Genomic DNA, 22,830 nt, shown 5'->3' with positions numbered 1-22,830 from the left:
CCCAGAAATTCCAATGCAGCCTCTAATTGGGAGGCAGCTAAGAGCAGGCAATTTGCTGAAATACCAATTCTGGTACTCCACAATGATGGCCAAATATTTTCTTTGAGTCATAGATTTAAGTGAATGATCAAATCATTGGTGTAGTCCGGCAAACCTGGGAAGGAGAGCAACCAACCAATCCCCCCCCCCCCCCCCAACAAGGCCAATCCTTTGCATTTGGAGCTTGCACCACTGTCTTCTCTACGAGGAAGCGGAGTAGCATGACTAGCTCTGAGTTCCAGTGTACCTTCGGCTAAAACTCAGGGAATCTATGGGCAAAGGCACTAGAAGAGGCAAATGCCTCACTCTGGTGGCTGAAGACCATGGGTGTCTGGCTCAAACAAGACATCTTGCCAGCTGTAGGGGTCACATTAATATTGTGAAAAACTCCTTTCTCTGCCCACTTTTAAAACTCAAATGAGGTACAGTATATGGGAATCTGATCTCCCCTCAGACAGACCCTGAATGGGGGGGAAACAAGAATCACTGTTCACAGCTGGGTTTTCTTTAGTTTTTTTATTTACTGCCTTCTCAAAGGAGCAGGGAGAGGACTGCAAGTACCTTTTTTGTTTGCAGCCCAGGTGCATTTTGTGGGGATGTCCACATTGACAGACGCTACGATCAAGAAGGCGTCCACCATTGGCCCCATAAAAATGAAGAAGACTTGCTAATTTGTCTGTGGGCGCTTCCAGTGGACGGTTGCAAGTGCAGTTTTTTTAATTTTCCCAGCAGATCAGGAGGCAGCCACTGTAACCCAATAGCTAATACTAGGTGGCTGCCTTCCCAAGAAATAGAGAATTTATTTTCTTTGCTACACAAAGGGTAAAAAGTATTCTTAACCCGCCGCAGACATTTTTGGGATTTTCACTTTTGGATTTATTTATTTATTTTTTTTTTCCTCCCCACCTTCCAAAAGCCATAAGTTTTTGTTTTTCTGATGCTTTATAGCCGTATGAGGGCTTTTTTTTTTTGTGGAACGAGTTGTAGATTTTCACGGCTTAATTTATTGTAACATATAATATAATGGGAAACTGGAAAAAATTCTTTGTGGGGTGGAATAAGAAAGTGATTCCTTAGTCTTTTTGGAGAGTCAAGTTTTTATGGAGTTTACCGTGCGGTAAAAACGGCCTATTACCTTTATTCTTCAGGGCAATACGATTACAGTGATGCCAAATTGATATAGGTTTTTTGTTGTGTTTTTTTGAGTGTTTTACTACTTTTACAAGGAATAACCTGATTTATTTTTTCCGCCAATTGAGCGGTATGAGGGCTTATTGTTGCGGGGCAAGCTGTAGTTTCTATTGGTACAATTCTAGGGTGCAAAACAGATTTTGACTTTTTTTTAATTTTTTACGGCGTTCACCGTGCGGGTTAAATAATATGTTGTAATTAAGATTTTTAGCGATGCGGCGATGAGTTATCGTTAATGTAATTTTTTTTTCTATATTGTTCCTGGCGGGTGGGGGGGGGATAACTTTTTTTCTTTTTTTTTTTAGATCAAAAAAACTTTACTTTATTTAACTTTTATATTTTACTAGTCCACTAGGGAACTTGAACCAGCGATAGGATTGCTCGAAAGATTTACGGCAATACTAATGTATTGCAGTATGTCGTTATACTGAAATTCTCCTATGAAGTCCTGTACAAAGATGGTAGTCCTGGGGGCCTAACCACTTGGATGTCGCGGTCGCTATTGACTGTGGGATACCGCTCGTTACACTGAAGTGTCGGCTGTAAGATGCAGCTGACACACTTGTTCTATATTCCCGCACCCGTATATATACAACGTATATATGCGGTGGATGTTGGGAAGGGGTTAAAATGCCTTAGTCTGTTCTAACTGAACAGTGCTTAATAGTTAATCTGATTGCAGCGTATTGAATGTCGTTGGGAAACCATGTGCAGAGAATGTCTGGCTCTGTGCTGTTTTATGGTTGGGTCACAGTGCAATGCACTCTTATTACTGACTTACACTGTAAATGAACTCTCTATAAACTGCAAATAATTTCATTTACAGATGAACAAACCCAATGTCCAGGCTGACGGACCGTGTCTGAAATATGTATTTTATTTTCAGGTTGGAAATGTTATGTCAATACTACCCGAGTAAAAATGCTGAAGTTATGCTGCAAAACTGTATCCGTGTTTTAGATAACCTGTTGTATTGAATTCTTGTTGTTGCCATGTTTTACCATGCATGTAAGAATTACTATAGATTATGGAAAAGATGAAGGAAAGTACGACACCTTTATTAAGTAACAAACGTCTCTAAATGTGTCGCATCTTTCGGCTGGGCCATGCGCCATAATTGACCACTACCATAAAATAAAAAAACATACTCCACTCACCTCTTCTCTTCTCCTGGGTCTCCTCCTCAATCCAGCACAGCTTCTACAAGGTCCATCAGGCCCTTGTATGCGACGTAGCACTTTAACTGCATCAGTGCTTTATCGCCTACAACGTCCTGCTGCTGCACAGCGTCCGTACGTTGTAAGAGCCACGTCATGTTGAGGGGAGCCTTGGAGTAGTGGTGAGCATAATTTTTTATTTTTAATTGTCAATGAGGGATGGGTAGGGTGATAGTCTGATCGGCGTAAAGTGAAATCTTTAGGAGCTGGCGTAGACTTCCACTCTAATTCACGCTAGTTTTCTGGCGTAACTTATAATTTGTTGGGCTGCTTCGGCCCACCCACTTTTCGGAAGCCCTGCCCCCTTTCCACGAGTGGTAAGGGGCGGTGTAAAAAAAATACAGCCTGTATTGATCCCTGAGGAAGCGGACAATGCGGTGATACACATGGGGTACCAGATGGACGCTTTTGATACAGGGATGTATTTTTTTTTCTTCATACCGGCTGTCATTTCCAGATATGATCAATTTCTATCTGATGTTAAACCAAAAATGAAAAAAGATGCAAAATGCAATTATAATGTATCAAATATAAAATATATAATCTTTAGTGAGAATACTAAAACAGAGCATGTAAAAAGGTTCACAGACACACTAAAAGAAAGATGCACATCAAAAACTCCTGCACATAAAGTGATAAACACAGTCTGGGTCAGAAAGTGAAGTATAGCAGACAAAAATGTACAAATGTTTGTATATAAATAAATGTTCAATAATAGTCTGCATCACAAGATGATTCTAGAGAATAAATGACCATACTGACCCATAAGGTGCTAGAGCGATTGATAGACGTCCATCCCGACGCGCACTTGCCTTCGTCTAGGGGTGGCGTCATACTACTACATACTTGCCTTTTTGGTCATTCAGTTTGGTTGCAGGCAAATATATACTAAACTAATTTCTTTTGATCAACCCTCGTAATAAAACTATTTTTTTTATATATTACTTGTATTTGGTGGGTGATCACTACTATAACATCAGATCGAATATAACCAAAAAGAAAAGTAAACTAATATATATAAAATTTATTTGGGCAGTTCGTATTCGTTTACATATACCCCTTGTACTTTATCATAGTTAGCATCCATAGGAGGTTTGTTCATGTACTGGATTACCTAATGAGGGAGGAGTGCGTGGTGTCTAATGTTTTATCCCTTGAGCTCACATGTTTGGTATTTATTGTCTAAATAAACTTTGTATGTTACCTTTGCATCTATATTGGTGTGCCAGGTCAGTCTCTTAGGAGTTGTCTTGCATTTGTTATACAATATGTGGTAATGAGCACCCAAATATACAATGTATTCTTGTGCCCACCATTTTTATCAGTTATAAAAAGTTCAAACGCTGCAAACTGCGACTCTTGGTCCCACTTGCGACTCCTCTATGCAAGAAAACTGTCATAGAAAGGACCCCCCCCCCCCCCACACACGTTTACCCCCACACTCCTTTATTTGGTATTGACAAAAAACAGTGTTATTACTGAGGCCAGATTTACAGGAACGTGGAAAAACTGACGTGAAAAATTAAGTTTTTCACCTTTGAGGTGCCCCCGTTTTCATGGATCCTCACAGACTTGAGTCTATGGAGGGATCTGTGAAAACGAAACAAAATAGGAAATGTTCTATTTGTCAACGGACTCTTCACACAGTACATTGAGACAATAGCCGTGTGAACGTCCCCATTGAAATACAAGCGTATATTTGTCTAAATTCGGCCTAAGAGTTATCCTGGATGGTTTTGCAGTCATGCATTTCCTACTGATGGGTTAGTGTATTGTTATGGAGCTTTGACATTCTGGACTTTAGATAAACTTGGATAGCAACCCCAATGGAGCTTAGAAAGGGGCTATCTTCTCAAGAGAAACACTTTCTAGATTGATGCTGGCCTGGAAATTGGCTGATAACCGCGCGCCTGACTTTAGAAACCCCCCAAATGAGAATTGTTGAGGACAGCCATAATTGTTCTGCAGGGGAAATGTAGCATTACATGCCAGTGATTCAAATAGCCAGTTCTTCCAGAACGAAACACTTTATGTATTCTCTTTTTGCTCTGGCTAATAGAGTGATGTCCTAATCCTGAAAGAACATAAGGCATCCTAAGAGGACACTTGAAAAGGCGTTGACTTAATAAGATCACCCCTTTAATGGAGGCCATATTAATTGTCACTCAGTTTTCCCAGAAACTGCAAAGATATGGTTGAGCAAAACAGCTGTGAAAATAGGACCGCTCAGGGACATAGCATTTATACATGCAAATCTGTTTTACACTCTGATAATGGAAAATTCCTAGGAGTTGTTAAAGGATTTCTCAGATGGACAGAATAATAAACCACTTTTCTATTGCATGAGTTCTTCTTTGCACCCAACTGTTCAAAAACTGCAAAGCTCGCCTCTTGTAGTACATTTTAGTCAGTAATAACTATTTGCTGCAACAGATTTAAAGGGCCGTTCGTTCACCCACCACCTTTATATTCCTGACTGACAGTTCGAAGGAATTGAGTAGAGGCTGTCAACTTCCAACATAATACTGAGATACAGCAAAATTTCGTACTGGTAAAAGCCTAAAAACAGTGTACAACTCCACAAATTGGTGGTTGATAGAGGTGCTTTAGAACCACTTCAGTATTTGATACAGGGGAATTTAGCAGACGCTGCAAGAATTCCCAAAAGTTGCATGTGATAAAAAAATGAATACTCACGTACTCGGCCTTATGTCCGATGGCAAGGGGGAATGGATAGCGCACGCCCGCGAACTTTGCGCCACAAATAGTCAAGGAATTAGTTAAGTGTTTATTACATTATGTAATCTATGGACTTGATGTATACAGGGAGTTAGATTGGAAAAGTCAGACTATAAAATGCATATATATTTTTTGACATTTTTTTTTAAACCCGATAGTGAAACAATGCGCCAGGAAGGGAGCTGTCATAACCTATTGTCAATGCTGGATCCTATGTTCTCTATATAGAGGTGTTACCTCTCATTTGATTTCTGCCTATGATGATAAGATTAGTGCTGAGAAGTGATCTTTACAGAACAGTCTATTGTGAAGCTCAGTGGTTAGACTGAAAACTGCAAGATGTTAGGACTAGTGAATTTAGTGTTCTCGATTCCCTGCTAGCCAATTCCTCCATTCGGTATATTTGATCGACCTTATTACATGGAAGATCCACTACCAGAGGGTCCTTACACAGCCACTTTAATGGGATAAGTAAAGTAACTTTGCTGCCTTTATGAGGTGGGTGGCCTGTTTATTTTTTGCTGGCGACCATTTGAAATGAGGAAGCTATAGGGCTGATCTAAGAGTTGGAGATTCAGCTAGGTCGCGGGCGGTTTGGATCAGTTTTCCACTGTGCCCCAGTAGGTACGGAATGCTGGACATGACCAGAAAATATACACCTTAAACCACCATGGTACCCAAACTGGAAACAATCATCTGAAGGCACTAGTCCCATCTGTTTCAAGGAGGCAGGGGTTTCATACCATCTAGTTAAGAGCTTGTATGAGTTTTCCTGAATGCACATGGCCGCCAGGGACATTGGGACACAGCCTGAAATCTGAGACTGCCCCTATTATAATTATTTAATAGATCTGGAAGGCCAAACCCTCAAGTTTATTTTTATTTTTTTTAGTGTCTATTGTAAGCTAATATCGGTTTATTCCCCTTCCAGAGGAACTAAGTAAATAGTGATTCAACCTGAAGAGAAATATTTTGGGATATGTACTGGTAGCATCTGTATCATATATAAGAACTTTGGTAATATGAGACTTCAGAAGGTTTTTCCTTTCTATTCATGGCACATATGGTAGGGAAATAGCATTTTGATTTTATTCAATAGGGGCACATAGTTTGGAAAAGATGTTTACGATCTCTAGTTATTGTACACCTAAATGTAATTTTGGAGGGTTGCCATTTAAAAGGTGAAGTACTTTGGATCAATCATATTTCTTGCTCAGTGACCTGGACATCCTTCCCTTCAGATTTGGAATAGTTGATTTTAAAATTGGAGAGCCTACCAAAATGCTCAAAATAATTCCAATATATGTGTGAAAACAAAGGTGGAGCTTGTGATCCACAAAAGCAGAATAGCAAATGCTGCATTTTGATGGACATTTTTAGTTTTAAGGCCCTCCAAGGGATGTTTTCAAATCACCAGGATAAAGCGGCTCGGCGAGGGGGGGAAACTTTGTCTAGTACCATTTTGTATGGTGAAAGCAAAAGACAAAATGCCATGGACCCTGATATTTGCACTTTTTGTTGTTGTCTAATGACATAATCGCAGAGAAAATTGGAAGGAAATCCAAACTTGCGAAGTATCTTTTCCAGAAAGCGAAAACTAACTATCAAAAGCCTCCTCCGCATACGGGCTGAGAAGGACCAAAATAATCCTTGTGTATGGAATTGCATGCACGATCCTGCTTGCATAGCCTCTAGAGCCTGCCTGGTGTGAGGTGTCCCAGTTAGCAATGCCAAGAACCAGTTCGTCATATGTGGAAGAGTAGGCAGTAACTATTTATAATAGCCTATCGGAAGGCCATGTGGTCCAAGGCTTTTCCCCGTGAGCATAGTCAATAATGTTAGAGATTTCTTGAGAGGAGATAGGCCTCAACAATGTCACATTCCTGTTGAGAAAGGGCAAGAAGATTGAGGGAATTCAGAAATTACCCTTTTTTGGGTATGTGTCTTTGGGTCCGAAGGAGAGAGGCTCTATTTTAGATTGAAGAATTTAGGACAATTGCTTATTTCTTTTACAATCTGTTCTGTATGATCGGCTTTCAGACCAGAATCTGTCACTATACAGATTGAATGAGTCATTTTCCCTTTTCAATAGATGTGACATGAGCTTATTCCACTTGTCCCCATGGGCATAACATTTAAAACTAGCATACTGAAATTGTTTAGCTAATTTTAGAATTTAAAATTATTTTGCAATTTGAGCCTTAGGTCAGTAAGCTCTCCTGGGCCTAGAAGTGTGTGTGTGTGTGTGTGTGTGTGTGTGTGTGTGTGTGTGTGTGTGTGTGTGTGTGTACGTACAGAACAATGGAAGATATTGAATGCTCACTTTGACACCTAGAGCGATCAATTCCCCCTGGATGTACACTTTATGCGTCGCTAATGGTTCTTTTAACTGAATACAGATGGGCTCTTGCTATTAATACTAGATTTACTAGAATACTAGACCCCAAGAGGAAGCCGGAATGCCGGCGAAACGCGCGTCGGGTGTCCAGACATATTAACTAATTCAATGTTGAAGGTCCTAGCTTAATCGAATGCTACCTACAAATATCAATCAATAGTCGGCAACGACTTAAAAGCAAAAGCGCTGCTCCTTATAGGAGAGTGGTGCGAGTATCCTGAAAGACGCTGCAGGGTAAAATCCCTGACAGCACTAACTAAGCCAGCTGACGTATTAAGGCCAGCTAATTTAACATTGTGCTGCTATTCACTGCCTCTCCGTGAACACGGTGATAATAAACAGAGAGCAGATAACTAATAGAGCACATCAGCAAGTGCATTTCTAATTAATTTTATAGCACTCACTAAGTTCACCTACGTAAAGGCTACCTAGCTAGATCACTGCATTGCTGCTATTCTCTAATACGAGGATCGTAGGTGCATGTCATTTGCAAAAGTGGAACACAAAGCCTTTTATTCATTCTAACACTATAAAGTGCCGTCATTTAGAGTTTTGCTACTCACAGCTTCTCACAAACGCATGGTGGGAACTGACATTGAGCAACTAAGAATTAGAGCACTCCCTGTAGTGCTCATTCACACAGGTTACCGCATCACTGCTATATCTGGTAAAAGTGACCAGCGTGGCATAACAAATAAATGTGGACTGTTATATTAACATAACAATTGTAAAACAGACACTTTATAAAATCTAGCTGCTGTTCCCTAATACGAGGATCGTAGGTGCATGTCACTTGCAAAAGTGGAACACAAAACCTTTCATTCATTCTAACATTATAAAGTGCCGTCATTTAGAGTCTTGCTATTCACAGCTTCTCACAAACGCAGGGTGGGAACTGACATTGAGCAATTTAGAATCAGAGCACTCCCTGTAGTGCTCATTCACACAGGTTACCGCATCACTGCTATTTCTGGTAGAAATGACCAGCGTGGCATAACAAACAAATGTGGACTGTTATATTAACATAACAATTGTAAAATAGACACTTTATAAAATCTAGCACGATACTCCAACAGTAATTCAATCTTGAGAATATCAACTAGCAGCAAGTGCTGATTTTTTCAGTAAATACGAGCATTTAAATAACCTTACATTTCTATGAACTAGCTAGCCAACATTGACACAAACAGTGCATAGCATAGAACCAAGGAATTGATACAATATCTATTTACTAACAGAAACATTGCAACTATCAGTGTACACAGAACAGTAGATACAATGTTCATAGACTGACAGCCAGTGCTGAAATACGTAGTGCACATAACATACCAGTGTAGTCAGATCTTTACTCACTCTAGTAAGCAATAAAGTCCAATTTGATATTGTATGATAGTAGCAACTTACAATTAAACATATACAAGACAAATTTTGTTCTTTAAGTGCAGGACAAGGGGTCTTCTGCACTGCTAATTATTTTTGACCTACATTGAAAAAGATAGAATTATTTTAACATAAATATATTAATAAAGTTTATTATTTTTATTTCCTACTAGAACCACAGTTCTTTTCCTCTCTTCCCTTTTCCCAAATAATTTAATAATACTAGATTTAGCCAGCCAAGCAGACACCACGGATTTCTTTTCCATTAATGTTTTGTTCAAACTCAAAATTTTGGCTGGAATTTCATTAAAGGAAAGCCCCGTAGACGCTGAAGAATGCTCAGATATCGTAATGGGACAAACGTCCACCGACTGCACCAGATCTATGATTAGTTGAGATACACAATCTAGCCTCGAAAGTGTTATGAACTGCTGTAAAATATGTATAGTCTTTGGAGGAGGTATGTACCAATCGCTAAGAGATGTCAGATGTGCAGAGTACAAAAGACTGACTGCACTGATGTCCTTCACGAGGTATATAAGACTGGATTTAACACAAGTGTTTAGACGCTACCCAACTATTCTAATGCCTTTGGCAAAATCCTTACATTTGCCAAGTGTCTCCTTGATCAATGTTGCTTGCTTCATTTTAGGGGCGTATAGATTTGCTAGGGACACAAGCGTGTTACCGATTTTGGCCTTAACACATATAAAACCATCTCCAGTCTGAATATGTGACCATATATATTAAGCCAAAAAGAAACATCTTGCTTTCACACTGTTTCAGTTATAAAATAGAATTTATTGGTATACATAGTACAAAAATTACCCCCCTACATGTATATACGCCCAACATTTAAAAACAATACAATAAAATCAGCCAGGTGTCATACCATTTTAAGTCAAACTTTTCGCTATTAATACCAATTCCTCACTATTAGCAATATATATATTACTCAAAATAAAGTTTGAATATCCTACAGGATACCTATAATGGATACAAATAGAGTATTGGTTATACTGCTTAGGTAATGGTACATGATATGAACAAGTCCCCATAATTACATACATGTGTATTAGAACATACCTGTAGAGGACATGATGGTAAAGAGACCAGACACCTGGGAACAAAGCACCTCGACGCGCGTTTCGCAACCTTCGTCATATGTGACCAAGTGCTTAGAAGGAATATTCTTGCTAATGGCAATGCTGACCCCTCTAGAGCAGGAGCCGGAGAAGCAGCTATAGAACCAGTGTTTTGAGAAAGGTAAGTGACATGGTGAGGAGGTGACCAAATCTAAAATGATTCTTGGAGAAAACAAATGTCTTGTTTCTCCATAGCAAGAAGATAACCCGTGACCATTTTTGAGGAACATTTGAGACCTCTATTGTTAAATGAAGCGATTGTTTTGTTGATTACCTTTTTCAACATAAGATGGACTATGCACAAGCCTGTGGAGATAGATTCCCAGCACAGTCAATATACAGTATAGGAGGTAAAGCAAAAACAAAACTAGAATAAAGGATATTTAGAACCAAGAAATGTATACATGCGGCCATGTGCACGACCCACAACTTGCGTGTGACACTCCACGGCCGTCCAAGCCGCAATTCACGGCCGTGCACACCACTACGCTCGTGTGCATGAGGCCTTAATGAACGAGCAATGTCAGGGTCACAAGCCACATCTGCTTTATCAGACAGGCTCTCAATGTCTGAATCTTCCACGGCATCTGACGCCTGCTGCGTCTCTGGCGCCATTTGGGAGCCTGTGCCTGGGAGGCCACTGCATTTCTCCTCAGGTATTTGTACATTGCGGGCTGTCCCCAATTAGATTTAGGGGTTTCTTTGAATCCTTGAAGCGATCCTTATTAGGTTTCACCATATTGGTCTGATTAGAGCCACTAGATTGGCAGAGTTGGACCCCGTGCAATGGGAGCTCAGGTTTAAGCATCTGTCTTGGTTTGCGGTCAGATTCCTCCCCCTTTTTTAATATGACATAGAAAATTAAAAAAATCTAATTCTTATGTTTAACACAACTTTATTTAAACAATAGTTTTTTTTCTGGGAGAGAGTGTCTATACTGAATGATATTGGACTGTTACCAGTGCCGTCTGAGCGGTAAACTTCACTGTACTTTATATATGTTATTTAGGGTATTTGTTGGATCATACCCAATTTAGTTTTGCCTGCTCCGGTCTGAGAGAGATTTTGTGGGTATTTTGAGCCAAGAGAAACCACCATTATATTAATAGTTTTTTTCTGATGACACATTTTAATAGACACTGATCCTATATTAAGCTTTCTGCATATAACAGGCTACTGGTTATCATGATTCTTAACTGTATAGATCGGTTTTAGATACTTAGGTACTTGCCTTTGACATAGAAAAACCTTGTTAATGTAATGAAAGATATTTCTGTAAACAACTGGCTTAATTTTTTGTGTAAGGGTCCTATTATATGGCCTGATATGGGCCGTGCCAACTAGCGCCGATCCGTGACAGTTTATTAATCTGTGCTCGTTTGCTCCTTTCACAAGGAGCAATGATTGCTTAAGTATGCGTGCTCGTTACTGATTGTTCGACCACATACATCGACAACTATGATTTTTAATGCATAAAAGAGCAGATCAGTCGAACGAGCGTTTGTTCATTCGTCGGCTGATCATTGCCATGTTTACACAGAGCAATGATTGGGAATAAGTGTTCCTATGAACGCTCGTTATAAGGCCTTAAGGGCATTTAACTCTTGGAATTGGCCTGAGTAGCTAGGAATTCTTAATGTATTTCCGGATAAACTGATCCATTGTTTATAGCAGTGACCAGAGCTTAGGGCCTGTCACTTGGAGAAGACATTGGGGGGAAATTAAGACTGGTGTTTCAAGTCTAAAGCTTCTCAATAAGACTGTTGCATCTTGCGACCAGGTTGTGCGCCACATTAGTAGCACAATGACAGCGACCATATGCGATACATTCCCCCACATCCCCCATAAAATATAAAACACATGCTCACCTCAGCACTCCTCTTCTCCCCCTCCGGGTCACTTCGCCACTCAAACACCGCTTGTACAAGGTCCCTTCGCCAAACAGAGTCAGGGTCTTATACGCGATGCAGGAATTAAACTTCATCAGTGCTGCGTCACATACGCCCTGACGCTGTCCAGCGTAATTACGTTGTATGAGGCCAGCTGGAATGAGGAAGGAAGCCGGAGGGGGAGAAGAGGTGAGTATAACCTTTCTACGCCCTATAGAGTGAAGTGTACGCCAGTTAGGAGCTGGTGTAGATTTTCTGGCGTAAATGATTTGTTGGGCCTCGTGACTGAGGAATCCTACTGAGGTGAATAAAGGGACAATTATCTATTTAATATTCATGGTCCTTCTCCTTTTATTGCCTTACTGTCCATTCACAAACATCTTATTTGCCTATAGAGTGGTGGGCAGCTCTTGAAACCAGACCGAAGGAATAAGGGGACGTTCACGTATGTAAGTTGTCCCTTTTCAGTTCACTGCCGGCGTGTTTCAGATAAGCTAGAGGGAATCTGATGCTAGAAAGGATCCCATAGCTTTTTATGAGATCTGTTGTGACACATGGGACACAAGTTGTGGCACCATACGGTGCTGCATCTGTGCAGGAGCCGGATCCAAAAACTTTACCTGCAGCGTTTTTAGGTCCTATATTAATTAGCTGTTAGCCGGATCAACGCCAGGTGCTGCCGCATTCACCTTCCGGCAGCACCCGGTGTGGGAATCCCAGGCCAGAGCATTGCCAAGGGGAAGGAGCGGAATTTAGTGCTACCACCCCTAGATAGTGCCAATGTAGCTCCCTCTAGGAGCGGAATCCCCAGCCAGAGATTGCCAGGGATTCCGCTCCTTATATGGACAGTGACGTCGGGGGCTACTCCTGGAGCGGAATGCTCTGCCAGAGTGTCTGCAACGCTCTGGCCGGAGATTCCACTCCTAGAGGTAACCCCTGAAGTCCCTGTCCATATATGGACAGGGACGTCAGAGGCTCTTTCAGGAGGGGAGGTGGGTGGCATGATTTACAGAGGCTGTGAAGCATTATCTACTGGGACACTGGTATTATCTACACATGAAATTCATCCGTTTTTAAAAAGGACAGTGAAACAGATGCAACTCAGGTCGCAATCGCCCGTTAAAAATGGAAACACGGAACGGATGCAAAAGTGCCGTCAAAAATGAACAGAGACAGCTGTTTTTAAACAACCCACACACGTACCTTGTCATGTGAATAGAAACCGCAATCCCAGCGTGGGGTGGGATTGGGTAGCTGTAAGGGCGCCAAAAACTATTTCCTGAAGTTAGGGCTGGCAGTTTGCGTTTTTGCAGGTTCACAAGGCTGCTTTGAAGAGGTGAGTGGACAGCATCTGCCTTCTGGGCTCTCCCTTTCGGCACTGGCCTCTGCAATGTACAGCACTGAATGACACACGTTACATTACAATGTGTGTCTCAGACTTCAGTGTAGCGCCGAGGCCGGAGCATAGGAGAGCCCTGACATGCCAGGATCACATCAGAAGTTTTGTGAAATGAAAAGTACACAAGATGCATCTAATCTATCATATATCCAATCTATCACAAACTAGGCACCACTCTGAAAAAATTGGCACATTTTGAGACCTTAGACTTACTTTTTGATGGACCATTGTGGTTAAAACGGATGGTAAAAACTGACAACTAATGGTTTTGTAGTAAAAATGTAGAAAAAAGCCTGATGGCAACAGATACTTTTTTGCATCAGCTGTAATCACTTGAAAGTAAAAAAAAAAACTAAGGGTTCACATTTGCATCAGAGTTAAATGACTTAGACGATAAAAAGTGGCTCACTTGTGGGGTTTAGATCCCAAGTCTGAGGTCTGCATATCTTGTTCTCCCTACCCTCAAGGAAGCAGAAGAGACTAGGGTTGTAAGTGTTTGGGTCTTTCTTTTTTTTTCTTGTTTTTTTTGCTATATTGAAGCATTGCACTTGTATTAAAGCTTAAAGGGGTTTTCCCATCAGACATTTTATGACCTATCCACAGTATGTCATATGACTGATGGGGGTCCCACACCTATCTCTAGAATGTAGCCCCCTGAACCCCGTTCTCTTGCTGTGTTGTGGTTGAAGCGTGTTATTCTCGACCATGAATTACGGAGTCATGCAAGCTACGTGGATTCCGTAATTCATGGTCGGAAATCACATGCTTCAACCACAACTCAGAGCAGTAGAATGGGGTTTAGGGGGCCCCGTTCTAGAGAGAGGTGCGGGACCCAGAGGTGTCTCTGATGGGAAAACCCCTTTAAAGGAAACCTGTCAATTTAACAGATGCCATGCTGCTATAGTACTTGCAAATACCTTTGCAGACTTGCCACTTTTGAAATTTGACGTTTTACAATGCGTGAGGAAAAAAAAATTGACTATATATTTTGCTTACTCTGAGTCATTGTGGTGTTGCAGAAGGGATGAGTCTCTGTTCTGACGCGATTGATGTCCTGCTGGGTGTTAAGTCATCGCTAGCTCTGCCGAGTGGCACTTCGGTCCAGGCAGAATGGGCGTGATTACAGCCGGAATACCATGACTCCCACCTCTTTTTCAACGCCCCAATGACTCCGGGCGTGCGTTATAAGTTATTTTTGTTAATAGTAATGTGGTCAATTACTGGGGAACAAAGGTATTTGCAAAACACTACAGAAGCATGGTGTATGTTTTAATTACCTAAAATCTTCTGGGTTACCTTTTAAAACTTTAAGTTCCTTTTTTGTCCATATCCTTTCTTGGTGTTAAGCTTTTGACTGCTACTTAGAGCTGTGTGTGTTTGGTACATATGTAGATGGTAACAGTGAATTGTGTGTGGACTAATTTGGGGTGTGATTTACGCTCAATTTGCAACCTCCGTGAAGTGAGTGCGAGGTTGAAAATACATTAAGCCCGGCACCCACTTCACATTCTGTGTAGGTGTGTACGTGACAGTAGGGCTGGACGCTTATGACCTCAATCAAAATCATTATTAATAGAACATGTAACCTCTAATGATCGATTATTTATTCCACACCCCTTTTTGCTTGATCCGTCAGTTAATCTATATCCCCTGATCCTACTGTATATAATGCCCCATAGTTGACCCCACACAGTATAATGTCCTCATAGTTGACCTCACACAGAATAATGCCCCAATAGTGCCTGATAAAAAATAATAAAATACATACTCCCCTAACGCTAACGCTCCTGTCTGCGCCAAGCCATAAGATGTCAGCATTACATATTTTATGGTAGAGGAGGGAGCTGACTGGCCCCCTGCTCCATTGGATGCAACAGTATGTGTCCTGAAGATGCAAATACAGGTGAAACTGGGGAGAAAAAAAACCGTAATGTGCAAGACGACGTTGGTTATCTGCGCTGAATTGCAGTTTTTTTGGGGGTTTTTTCCCATTAATTGCCCAGCCCTACCTGCATGACTGTTAGGTATATCAGGTTTGTGTAATGTAGCCTGATCAACTCAATACACATGTGTTCTGAGCTGCAGTTTCCCATAAAAACTTGTCGTTAAAATCATCGCCCTTAAGAAATATTTACTGCTGGTTTTTGTTTGTTTTTTGAGTTCTCCTCTACTGTTGTGTTTAATATAAATTCTCTGTACAGATTTCTTAGTTACCAAATTCTAGGAATTCAGAGTGACATCTTACATGGCTCTCATTAAAGCTTTTCGGAGATTTTTGCCAGTTTTCCAAGAGCCGTACATTGTATGGGAGCATGGCACGAAAATGCGGGAACGGCTGTGTGCATGAGGCCTAACCAAAATGTGTAATAATAAAACACATTAACGATTTGACAGAAGAGATCTTGGGCTTGTTTACTGGGAACTACTTCAAGAGGGAATCTGTTTTTAGGATTTTGCTCCTCTATCATACTTTCTGTTCTTGTACTTTAGCGTATCTCATATAAGCTTCCATTATTTAATCTACTGTACTGATTGATGCTTTCTGCTATTGAATGAGCCAAACTTTTTTTTTTTTTTCTTTCAGGAATCCGCATGCTAGATGGGGATGTGACAGATGTTGTTGAGGCGAAGTCGCTGGGCATCCGACCCGACTACATTGATATTTATAGTGCAAGTTGGGGGCCTGATGATGATGGCAAGACTGTAGATGGACCGGGGCCCCTGGCCAGGAAAGCATTTGAAGATGGCATTAAGAAGGTGATATAACTATTTTGGTCTACGAAACAAAAAAAAATCTATCTTCAGTATGTGGGTCTGATTTCTTGTCTAATTAAAGGCTATATAAACCTTTTTGAAAGGCAAATTTTTTTAATAAAAAGGTGTATCAGTTTGTTTGGTTCAACTGCACAAATACTTTTTCTTAAATTTAGTTTTACGTTAGATACAGCTGCTCTGTATACTCCATACATAGCAGCTGTATCTAGTGCTATTCACTGAATCAGTCACTCCCGCTGCCCTGACCGTTTCAGTGTCAGCGGGTCCTGCGTCTCTCTGGCATGCAGGATCCACCTGTAAATTATCACATCGAAGTTATGAACCAAACACACTGATACACCTTTTTATAAAGATAAAAAAAATTGCCTTACAAAGGCTTACATGGCTTTTACGTCATCCAAGGAGGCCAGACTGGAGAAGAAGCGGGGAACTCCGGGTAAGTATAACGTTTTAGTTTTTTCTTACTTATGATTTTTGCAGCGGAATTACTGCGGGTTTAAGCACCCCATTGAATTCAATGGGAAAACCCGCAACCGATGAGCTACGAATACGCAGCATTAATTGACATGCTGCAGTTTAAGAAACTGCACCGCTGGTCAATTTATGTGCGTTTTGTTCGGCTGCATTTTTCCACAGTGTGGGGACGAAATTTGTTTAAATGTCTCCCACATTGCTGCTACTGTAATACTGTGGATTTTCCGCAATGATTCAGTTGCGGAAAATACGCAGTGTGTACGCAGTGTGCGTTCCTACCCTTAAAGAGGCTCTGTCACCAGATGATCAAATCCCTATCTCCTATTGCATGTGATCGGCGCTGCAATGTAGATAACTGTAACGTGTTTTTTTTGTTTTTTTTTAAACGATCGTTTTTGGCCAAGTTATGAGCAATTTTATATTTATGCAAATGAGCCTTTCTAATGGACAACTGGGCGTGTTTTCTCTTATTTCCAACTGGGCGTGTATTGTGTTCGTTACATCTGGGTGTGTTTACTTGTTTTACTAGCTGGGCGTTGTGAATAGACGTGTATGATGCTGACGAATCCGCATCATTCACTTCTCATCGTTACCACCCAGCTTCTGGCAGTGCAGAGACACACAGCGTGTCCTCGCTCCTCCGACGCGATGAAGTTCCTGTGGGAGGAAGTGACGTCACAGCGTGATCTCGCGAGGACACGCTGTGTGTCTGTGCACTGCCAGAAGCTGGGTGGTAACGATGAGAAGTGAATGATGCTGATTTGTCAGCATCATACACTTCCATTCACAACGCCCAGCTAGTAAAACAAGTAAACACGCCCAGATGTTACAAACACAATACACGCCCAGTTGGAAATAAGAGAAAACACGCCCAGTTGTCCATTAGAAAGGCTCATTTGCATAAATATAAAATTGCTCATAACTTGGCCAAAAATGATCGTTTTTCAAAAAAAACACGTTACCGTTATCTACATTGCAGCGCCGATCACATGCAATAGGAGATAGGGATTTGATAATCTGGTGACAGAGCCTCTTTAAAGTGAAGCGAACACTTGTAAGTAAAACCTTTCTGATGAACAGAAACAAATACTATACGGTGTTTGAGCACGGAGACCTCAGTAGCAGAATCCACCCTTTTTTTATTTTTTTTTATTTTGTTTTAATTTTGTTAAAATTTGGAATCTTTTTTGAGTCAGAATTTTTGATAAGATGTGCTCACAACTATTCACTAATCGCTAGTTATGTAGGGCCAAAATATTCTCCAGGGCTGTACAGAAGTTGTCCTCCGTTGCTGTTTACAGTGGGGCTTACAATCTAAATTCCCAATCTGTATATTTTTGGAGTGTGGAAGGAAACCGGAGTACCCAGAGGAAACCCACGCATACACCGTGAGAACTTACAACTACATGCAGATGTTGGTCCTCGGTCGGATTTGATTAGTGCTAACCACTGAGTCACCTTGCTTGGGTAGATTGCTGATGAGTAAGGGCAGATTTAACTGATTTTGTGACTACACAAGTCACACTGCACAAATTCTAGTTGTTGTTTTTTTGTTTTTTTTTTAATATACAGCAAATATTGCCATCTGAAGTGAATAGAATTTCAAGAAATCTAGTTTACATGAAGTGGTTAAATACACTTTCAAATCCATGTTTGCTATATCTGATACATTTTTGTGGTGTTTCTTCCTGGAGAAGCAGTTCTTGGTAAACTTCTGAGAACTGCTTCTTTTAGGCTGGATTCACACGAGCATGTTCGGTCCGTAAAGGACGGAACGTATTTCGGCCGCAAGTCCTGGACCGAACACACTGCAGGGAGCCAGGCTCCTAGCATCATAGTTATGTATGACGCTAGGAGTCCCTGCCTCTCCGTGGAACTACTGTCCCGTACTGAAAACATGATTACAGTACGGGACAGTTGTCCTGCAGAGAGGCAGGCACTCCTAGCGTCGTACATAACTATGATGCTAGGAGCCCGGCTCCCTGCAGTGTGTTCGGTCCAGGACTTGCAGCTGAAATACGTTCCGTCCTTTACGGACCGAATATGCTTGTGTGAATCCAGCCGTAGGGAAAAAAAATACAATGACAATCTGAACAAAACTAAAATGTTTGAGTCTGGCTTTCAATGCAGTGGTGGTCCTACTCCCTGCCGCATCACTATTGGCACGTGAACCATGCCTTAAAGATGCGTTATTTGATTTAAATCGTATACCTCTGTATCTTAACAATAAATTTTTTTACTATAAAGTTTGTTGTTTGGCCTATTAGTGCATGCCAGTCATTACCTGAATATCCATAGAGGTTCTAGAATGTAAGTGTTTAGATTTCCTTGAGGGCTTATTCAGTTTTTAATGCAGTTGCCTTCAGTTTGTCAGTTTTTTCCATCCAGATGAGTGTGCCATTAGTCTTTCACGTCCGTGAATTTTTTTTTTAAGATTGTCCTCAGTTGTCCCAACCTACTGAAAGCACCAACAGGATGGTAAACTGAACACAAACACCATTTTCTATCGCTTATAGCATTAAGATTTTTCTTGTGCATATTTTTGCCTTTTGACCATGTCTTGTATTCAGGACCACACTGCTCTGGCTCTACTTCCTGGTTTCACTTCTCAAGTGTCGCTAGGCATCCATCCATGAAGATCAGAATGGTTGGCATCCGTGTGTCACGAAGACCCATTGACTTCTATGGACCATTCCTGCATAAAAAAATTGAGAGCATGATGCTAATTTTTTCATCATGGACTAATGGTCCATAAAAAAAACCTGCCGTCCGAATTGGCCCATTAACTATGTCATCAGTGTTTAGTCAGAGTTCTGTGCATTCTACGTTTGGACAGCACATGGATGTGAAAATCATTAGTCTGAACGAGCTTTAAGATTAATAATGCACTTCACATTTCTTGTTTGGAGTTTACAACACCTAGTGGGCAATGAGCAGCTATAATATCCTGTTGGAGGGACATGACTAATAGGCTTTTTCTAGTAATAGCATGAATTTAATTACATTTTCCATTACATGAGTTCATGTGGTAAGGGCGTAAACAACTGACACGCTTGTCACATGCTGCTGTGCTGTGAAAAGACACAAATGGGAGGTGTCCCGGCCGACTATTCGTTTAGGTTCTAGGGAATCCATTAGGGTTTCTCAGTTGTCTGTTCTCATTAAGAGCGAGCCTGCAGCTGTACAGGGCTAGTGTTCATCCAGAGCCCTCAGGAGAGTCCTGGCATTGATCCACCAGGCATCAGGACTCTTGCTCCACCTGCCCCTCCTTTTTTTATTAATTGTTTGCACTTGTGAAACATAGCTGCTAGCGTAGCGTTGACAGGATTAGGAGTATATTGAATCTGTTAATACTAACTAATCACAAATGGTAAAAAAATAAAATAAAAAGCCTTCACACATAGAGGATATGAGCACAATGGTTATTCCATCTCATAAGCAAGTCTTATTCAATGAATGACCAGTAAGTGTAACATGTAATTGAAACAGACCTATTGTATTGGCTTGTAGGGTCGTAAAGGATTGGGCTCCATCTTTGTCTGGGCGTCTGGGAATGGTGGTCGTGAAGGGGACTACTGCTCCTGTGATGGATATACCAACAGTATATATACAATCTCCATCAGTAGTACCACAGAAAATGGATACAAACCTTGGTACTTGGAAGAGTGTGCGTCTACCCTGGCTACAACCTACAGCAGCGGTGCCTTTTATGAGCGAAAAATAGTAAGTTGTGCAGGACATAAGTGGAAACGATAAATCTACTTAGGCTCCCCCTCCCCCCCCCCCCCCCATGTTGTATGTTACGTGACCATAAGAATGTTACACTTTCTGTACTGTATTGGCTTCATATCATCTTAAGAGAATGCAAACCGGGGTTTTCTCATTACAACAACTCCAGTCCAAAAGTCCGATTGGGGCATATGGATTTCAAAGAGGCGTAAAGTGTTTCTCACTATAGCGGACCCAGCCCGCCTATGTTTTAAATAGGAGACCATTCATTGGCTTGGCCAGCATGTAATACTACAATGTATGGCAAACCACAATTTTCCTCGGTGATCACAGCTGCAGGATAAATGTAGTATTATATGAATGGCTGTCCATATATATCCAGTGCAGGAAACTGATACTTAGCGGCTCTCTGTTCCTGCTCATGTAGGTGGATTACAAGCGGGTCATATGCCCTTCGAAGACCCCCTCTGACATCCTAATACATTTTAAGAATATTTTGTATACCGTTGAACAAGTCAACTTCTGGGATAGATGTAGCGGCTGGATCTGGGAAATACCACCTTGAAGCCACTGTTAAGAGCAAAATGGAAAAATGCATAAATGATAGTTTCTGATATATCCTAATCTCCTATGAATAAATAGCTTTGCCTTCCAAAAAGATGTTTGATTTAATGGACCCCTACCAATATGCTAGCATGTGCATGGAAAACTGTAAATACTCTTACATTTTAACTTTTTATTTTCTCGTTGGTCACAGCAAAATAGTAATTTTGGAACATCACTACAGGGTTGTTCATTTTTATTCTTCGCAATGTAGGTGATTCATCAATTGAGTATTACAAATTCTACCAAGAATGGGGCTTGTTTACTTAAATGGTCTTAAATTTGGTGTATCTAGTCTGATTCTTAAACGGGATACAAAAGTAAAAATAAGCGCACATAGTGCATGAAACAGTAAGGTGCTTATTAAACAAGGGGTGACATGATTGTGCTCACCTTAAGGTGTTCTGCTGGGAGCATAACATCCACAAACGTTTAGTTCAATGGTCCTTTGTGGTTTTTAGGAGTTAGGTGCAGCCGGAGATCCGTTTCGAGAGCTGAAAACCGTCTCGATATTTCATAGAAAGAAGAACATAGAAAAAAGCGGATATTCCCTCTGGCGCTACCTTCGTAGGATTTTTTCGTTCTACTCAGTCGGAGGACAGGTGAGTAAAAGCAAGGCTTTATTTGTACAGAATACAACGATAATTGTTTCAAGATCGAACAGATCCCTTCCTCAGGCAGTGTACAAGTCTGAGGAAGGGATCTGTTCGATCTTGAAACAATTATCGTTGTATTCTGTACAAATAAAGCCTTGTTTTTACTCACCTGTCCTCCAACTGAGTAGAACGAAAAAATCGAAGGTAGCGCCAGAGGGAATATCCGCTTTTTTTCTAAGTTCTTCTTTCTAGTCTTATTCTTAGCTGTCTGAATTTGTCACAGTGGCTCATGCTGGATGATAAATTTGGTGAATCTTTAAACACTTCTGTCTAACCTTACACCACCTCTTGGTTGGCTTATGCATCTTAAGCCACACCATCTTCCCCACTAAGCCACGCACCTTGTCAGATGAGTTGCCAAAAGTGTCTGAAACGCTTTAATGTGGCGCAAGGCATGTGTACCAGAATTCTGGTACTTTTTGATTAGTAATTCTGCCCCAATGTCTGCACTTGTAGAGGATCGTACCTGCCCCATACCTAACGATAGCAGGCCGAGGGCAACTTGTATCAAAACGGAGACCAATCACTGACCCCCCCCCCCCTCGTTCTGCTTGGTACAGCGGCCTCTAGGTGCACACAACAGGATAGGAATCAGACTCCATACTACGCGGGTTCCATAACTCCTATTCACTTGTATTGGAGTTACAGAAGCAGTGTGGCTACACTGTTTCCAGATTCCCGTCCTGATGTGCACCTGAGCTTCGTCTGTTTATTGTGGCTAGCGGCTGGAACACCAGATGGGACGGGGGCAGGGGGACTCTCGTTCCGGAGATAAATGTAGTCCCAGAGGTGGGTCTAGCGTCCTATGGATATGCCATTTAGGTTTGTGGTGACACAACCCTTTTAAAGTGAATACCATTTCATTTTTACATACAAAATACTGTGCTGAATTATTTCTTAATGAATCTTACTAGTGGTCCATTCCAAAATACCCTGCATAGACGTAACATTCTGGTTGCTTGCAGCCACCACTAGAGGGAGCTTACTGCATATTGTTTTAATATTGGATTCAACGTATAACCATGTACAATAAGCTCCCTCTAGGGGTGGCTGCAGGCAGCCAGAGCGTCCGGTTTCAAATCCTTTGTCCTTGCGGTGGATTTGGTTTTCAATGTTGGACACTAACTTTAATGCCTTTTTAGTTATCACAAGTGTCTATTAAATCTGGTAGAAATCCGTTTTGTCAAATCCGCTAC

The 22,830-nt window shown here is 41.1% G+C and overlaps 1 protein-coding gene across 2 annotated transcripts in view; it reads left to right on the top strand.

The window, feature by feature from the left end:
* The window catches only part of PCSK6 (proprotein convertase subtilisin/kexin type 6), a 241,797-nt gene that overhangs the window by 122,744 nt on the left and 96,223 nt on the right, over nucleotides 1–22,830 (top strand). For both annotated transcript variants that reach the window (XM_075858267.1, XM_075858268.1), the window contains exons 7-8: nucleotides 15,982–16,154; nucleotides 20,157–20,369. In XM_075858267.1, the coding sequence (XP_075714382.1) occupies nucleotides 15,982–16,154; nucleotides 20,157–20,369 (386 nt within the window). The remainder of the gene's footprint in view (nucleotides 1–15,981; nucleotides 16,155–20,156; nucleotides 20,370–22,830) is intronic.

This window comes from Rhinoderma darwinii, chromosome 3 (genome assembly GCF_050947455.1).
Source record: "Rhinoderma darwinii isolate aRhiDar2 chromosome 3, aRhiDar2.hap1, whole genome shotgun sequence".
Taxonomy (NCBI): Eukaryota; Metazoa; Chordata; class Amphibia; order Anura; family Rhinodermatidae; genus Rhinoderma; species Rhinoderma darwinii.
Note: the sequence above shows the minus strand (reverse complement) of the source record. Positions and strands in the feature narration are given on the sequence as shown.